Below are 5,920 nucleotides of genomic sequence, written 5' to 3' on the forward strand. Positions count from 1 at the left end.
AAATTATTATTGATGGGGTTAAATGTATTGAAACAAAATTTCTCATAATTATTTAATGCAATGAGATTAATGTACTACGGAACTAAAATAATCTTTTTTTTTTTATACATAGCTATTTTATAAATCTCAATATAAACTTATGAACTACTTCATTTTGTCCAATAATCTTCTTACATACATTCTGACAACAAATACAGATAGTGACAGTGATACAATAGTAGTAGTTAGTTTTTAAATACAAGTTTTTATGTTTCAGTAATAAATTAAAAAAATAAAATGAATATGGAATGATTATAATACTTTAGTTACAGCACACATATATATTACCATATCTGCTTAGCAAAAGTTCTCAAGTAATTTGACAAGAAGCTTTACAGAATAAATTCACTCATACATAAAGCTATTAACAATTTCATACAATTACTATTCAATAAAAATACACATATATAACATATCTATTATTTTTTTAAATAAGGTGCAACCATTTTAAAACATTTTAAAAGTCGTACATTTTTTATAAAGAAATTATGCTTTCTTCATTTTTTTTATAAATCTATTTAACACTATTTATTGCCTTCATTATTAATAGATTTTGTGAGATCTTTAAATTTAGCATCTAATGAACTCATTTGCGTCTTAGATAGCTTCGCACCTTTCATATCTAAAACTTTATGGAATTCTGCTAAAGTACTTTCAGGTAGAAGTTGAACGAACTGAGCAACAAAACCTTCGAGATTTCCATCTAAAGGTGCCATAACTAGTTTTAAAATCATCTCCGCTTTAGTCATTAGTTTGATGACCACTTTTGTATAAGTCGCTGGTGCTTGTCTTTTAACATCAGAACCTATAGAAGGTAATTCTAGTAATGCCGTTTTCAACATATGAGTATCAAGTAATAACTGTTCGGAACCAACTGTTGATATAGGTTTACACTTGTAGACATTTTGTATGAATTTAGGTATAAATGAATTAGCAAATCTAATACAGAATTGTGTGAAATATTTTCGGGATGAAGCTAAATTATCTCTCAAATTTGGTATCGTATTTTTTAAATGCATGATAATTTGTGTGACATAGGAACTTTGGTCACCTACATTATCGAAATTTAACCATGATATTTTAGTCATAGATTGCAATGCAGGTTCACATGCTAACTCCAAATCTTGTACTAATAGTTGTATACAATTACTTATCATTTTATGGAACAAATCTTGTTCCGGAACGAGATCTATTTTGTCCGAGAGAGACGGAGCCACTTTCTCTTTAAGTTTCTGTTGCAGATGTACTGTTGTTTCTAGACAGTACTCCGATGTGGTGATTACACTTGTTATCTTCGATATTTCTTGTTTCGTGTACCTGATGTAGTTAAGGCAATATTAATTTTCTTGCTTTAAGCTGTTACTTTTTTTATTACTTTTGGTGTTTTAATTAATTCAGGGTCATTAATGGGGAGAAAAACTTCCTTTTGCTCACTATTGATGTCAATATGATCAAAAGTAATGAAAAATTGAAAATTAAGTAATTTTTTTAGATAGTTCATAAATTATTTATAACAAATAAGGAATACATTTTTTTTAATCGCCAGAATAAGTTATAAAACCATTGACAGATGGCAACTCACTCTTAGCGCTTTGACTTTTTCTCCCCATTGATGTGGCTGGTAGACACTACGCTCTAAAAACTATAGCCAAAACTTTAGGGTTTATAAAACCTTGTGTACCGACACCAACATGAGTAGGAAAAGGCCAGGAAGATGATGATGATGGTAGACACTACGCCCATAACTCTATGCCATGAATTTGTCAGAATTTTGTATCAAAGTACTGTTACCTGGTGGTGGTCTCGTCTCTGAGCAGCGTGTGTAAGTTGGTGACGAGGCTGGGCATGTTGGCAGCGCCGAGAGCGCCCAGCGAGAGCGCGGGCGCAGCTCGGGGCAGCGCCGCCTGCAGCACGCTGCTCGCGTACTCACGAAGGTACTTTTGGAATACACCCGCCAGTTCTGGTAGTTTATACAAAATTATTCTTAACTTTCAAATTTTACTAATTAGCATATAGGAAGAGTTATAACGAGAATGTAAATTTGATGACTGCTACAATCAGTCATAAAAAGGTTACTAGGGAAGCCCCTTAGTTTTGTTAAAAGGCGACAAACTCCTTAGTGTAGGTTATAGTAAAAAATCTAAATTTATGTAACAAACAGATTAAAAAATATGTAAATATATCAAATAGAGAGAAGAAAAGAAGTAGTTTTTTCCTTCAGCATTAACATGACAATATTAGTTAAACCACCAAACATACCCAGCATTGGTTCTCCAGTGGTGAGCCGAGCGCACTGAACCAAACACTTCTTGTAGAACAGGAACAGATCGGCGCAGCTCGCGATCACAGCGCCACTGCTGTTCACACCACCGGTGTTGCCAGTGTCCGATGACTTTGCGTCCTAGCGTCATAAATATAACTTATTATATTAGTATCACTATATCTCTGTATTGGATTTTAAGGTTGGCACATGGCAATACTCAATGACAATATATAAAATATCGTTAAAATCCTTCGAGATTTAAATAACGGTTTTAGCAAATAACCTGTATAAATGTGTCCATCAAGGAACGCAGACTTGTATCCAGGCTGGTAATATACAGTGAGAGGTACGGCTCGAAGCAGCCGCCGATCAAGCCCACCCATGGAGACCCACTGGCAGCCACTTCTTCTGTTTGACCCTAGAAATATATAAAAATGTCACAATTTACCCGACCGTCTCAGGTGGGTAATCTATTCCTGTATACTAATACTAACTATCGCCCGCAACTACGTCCGCGTGGAATTAAAAAAAAACGTAATAAGTATGTGTTCTTCCAGATTATATTCTACATCTGTGCCAAATTTCATCAAAATCCGTTCAGCCGTTCCGGAGATATTTTCAAACATCCATCCATCTAAACATTCGCATTTATAATATTAGTAAGATTATAAAAGCAATGATTTCATTGTTTATTTAATTGCATTGAATCAGCTCCACAACTACTAAACCAATTTTAAAAATTCTTTCACAGTTGAGAAGGTAAAATATCTTAGGGTATTTCACCTGAAGATAGGCTTTTTTTTATTCCCAGCGAACGAAGTCGCGGGAAACTGCTAGTTTGTTATAAAACAAATTACCTCTTTATTGTCATCTTCAAAGGGCGCTTGTTTATCTGAACTAGTTTCTATATTTTCTGTACCTGTAAAATCTGTGCCTGAAACAATACCAATATATTACACACATAGAACTATGATTAAAATGAGCTCAAAATGTACAATCTTTTTCAAATTATACAGTAGTTCTCAGTTTTTCATTGATTAAAAAATATCATCATCAGCTCACTATACGTCCCCACCGAGGGGCTCGGAGCCTACCCCAAGATAGGGGTGATTAAAAAAAATACTTACCAACAAATCGTTTATGCAGCAACACTTCAAAATTATAAGTCTTTTGTATCGCATAAAGTAGTAACTTAACATCGACTTCATTACGTCTAGATGACATTATATTCGTTAGTTCTGATCGCGTTATCTGAAAAAAGAAATCTTAACACTAAATGACTCCAAGTTTAGCAATAATAGTACAGTATGCAATAATAAAGATTTTTTAACAGTAACTTCATTTCAATCTGGTTTTTGATTACATACCTTACAGAACTGTTTTGCAATTCTCTCACTAAGCAGCCAGGGATGAGGGAAGACAGCTCCAAGCGATTCCTCGAAACTGAGAAGGTGCTTCTTGAGCCATGCGTACCGACGCTCGATGTGTGACAGCCAGGCACATTCCTGCTCCGGAGAGAATAAGTGCTGGTACTCCTGGGAATTATCATTATGTTGTATTCAAATAAGAATACCATATTGTGACGTCATCACTATCTGACAAAGGTTAATTCTTCAGTATATTAATAAGTTTTTTAATAAGTTTTTTTTTAATTTCAGTCTAAGAGTTGAAAAAAAAATGAAAATAATATTTTCTAAAATATGTACTTTTTTAAACATTTTTGAATGATGTTCATTGTTGAGTGTTAATGTTATTTTTCATTACTTTGCCTTAATTTATAGAAAAATCAGAAATTATTAGTCTTTGGCGTGAGCATCTCAGATATTATGGCATAGATTAACTACACACCATTAACTTACCTGTAGTTGCATAGAAATGAACCAGTTAAGTAGTTCTTTTTTGACCTTAGGATCCAGTGCATCAACCACACCACAAGCTTCTGCTAGAGTCCGTTGGGAAACACCACTTTTGCTACCTGGCAATAAATATTAGACTTTTGTTATTTTAATTCCTTAAATTGGTAAAATAGATACTGAAAATATATTCTTGATTCACCTGTAAAGGCATCTTTAAAATCTGCAAGTATTTGTGTAGCCAACTGTGCACGAATTGTATGAACCTCATCACGTAATGCATTTAACTCACGGATGTCTTTATAAGATTCGAAATGTTGGAGCACCTGAAATTAAAATTTTTACAGCAAAAACTATTAATAAAACAATGCATCAAACAGATTGTAATAAGAATTCATATGAAAATAGTATTTTTTTTAATGAGTTAATAATACTCTCTTTACCTCCATAATAGCTTGTAGTGGCAACACCAACTCCTTATACTGACGTCTTTGTGCCAAGCCACGCAATGTCGCCGCTCCTCCAGCCAACATATGAAGATGATTGAGAGCTGTAATAGCAGCTGTAAGATTCCATTTGGCGCAGTCCAGCTGCTTAATCTCTGCAGTTATCTCACGGACCATACTCTCACTGCGCTCTGCTTTTTTATTGATTTCTGTCACCTGGAATTTTTATACTTTGATTTTATTATACTGTACATAGTATCACTAAAAACATTAATTAGAACCGAATTTCAATAGCTCTTGTATAAATATTTGACCCATATTATAGAAAGACTAATCACTCATCTGTGTCTGTTTGTATACTATATTAATAACCTTGTCCATCAGATTAGAGGTCAATCATCAACATCAAATAGCATTAAATATAACATGTTACCTGTAATGATAATTCACCAATACATCTTTGAGCTTCAAGCAGAGCTTGCTGACCAGCATCCCGCTGTGCAGCCTGCTCCCGAACTAACCGCTGGATGTCATGCTGTACAGATGCAAGACGGAACTCACAGCGCGCAGCGGCTGTCTCCACGCCAGATAGAGATTGTTCAGTCGGAAATACTCGGTTTATGTACGCTACTACGTCAAACTGTGGGTTGAATAATATAATTAGGTTACATTGATTGATTGACATTGATCATTATGTAAATTATAAATTAAATTTCAATAAATATGTAACTTACTTCGTCACTATCAAATTGTTCAGTTCCTCCCATCAATTCCTCAATTCGATTCATTACTGAACTGGGAAAGTTCATCTGAACCTCAGGTCCGCTATCCTTATCATCGAGCATTTCATTAGTATCCATTTTTGGTGTCTTAATACACTAAGTAATGATTGAAACAATTCAAAACAAAACAAAAGTAAATGGAGTACCACTGAAAACTGAAAATGCTTAATTCATATAAACGTCAACGTCAATGTCAAGCAACGACGAAGTAGATTATACTCCGTTTTTCAGAATCGTATATAAATGGTAATTTTAACATAGTCATTTCAATTCTGGAAAGGTAACATAACTAGGTTAATCGATAAAATTACACAACAAAAAAATACCTAGTAAGATTAAATATATTTTCACTTACAGTGTAAATATCATTTACTTCCCAAATTTGATTACGACCGCTGCAGCGCTGCAGCATTCCGGTTATCGACTGAAATCCGAATACAGATAACATAAGAAATCTGTTTCAATCTATGTTTTTTATCTTCAATTTTCAATTTGTTTTGTTCGACTATTTTGACAGATTTAGTTTTTTCTCCTCGC

At 33.9% G+C, this 5,920-nt stretch overlaps 1 protein-coding gene across 1 annotated transcript; it reads right to left on the bottom strand.

The window, feature by feature from the left end:
- Positions 1-540: 540 nt before the first annotated feature.
- On the bottom strand, positions 541-5,572 carry LOC106708295 (vacuolar protein sorting-associated protein 53 homolog). Its single transcript, XM_045682470.1, has 12 exons — positions 5,336-5,572; positions 5,035-5,241; positions 4,599-4,817; positions 4,358-4,481; positions 4,162-4,277; positions 3,670-3,837; positions 3,430-3,553; positions 3,160-3,236; positions 2,586-2,720; positions 2,299-2,440; positions 1,831-1,999; positions 541-1,356 (listed from the first exon to the last, which is right to left on the bottom strand). Exons 1-12 carry the CDS (start codon positions 5,459-5,461, stop codon positions 564-566), a joined length of 2,400 nt encoding a protein of 799 aa, XP_045538426.1. The 5' UTR covers positions 5,462-5,572; the 3' UTR covers positions 541-563.
- Positions 5,573-5,920: the final 348 nt, after the last annotated feature.

The sequence above is a fragment of the Papilio machaon genome, chromosome 19 (genome assembly GCF_912999745.1).
Source record: "Papilio machaon chromosome 19, ilPapMach1.1, whole genome shotgun sequence".
NCBI classification, from domain to species: Eukaryota; Metazoa; Arthropoda; class Insecta; order Lepidoptera; family Papilionidae; genus Papilio; species Papilio machaon.

What these genes read in the sequence shown, in the direction of transcription:
- LOC106708295 (XM_045682470.1), bottom strand. Translation starts at nt 5,461, where the DNA reads ATGGATACTAATGAAATGCTCGATGATAAGGATAGCGGACCTGAGGTT. An exon ending in TTTTAAAGATGCCTTTACAG is followed by an intron (nt 4,278 to 4,357) that starts GTGAATCAAGAA and finishes ATTTATTGCCAG; the next exon opens with GTAGCAAAAGTGGTGTTTCC. An exon ending in TGATGGACACATTTATACAG is followed by an intron (nt 2,441 to 2,585) that starts GTTATTTGCTAA and finishes TTATGACGCTAG; the next exon opens with GACGCAAAGTCATCGGACAC.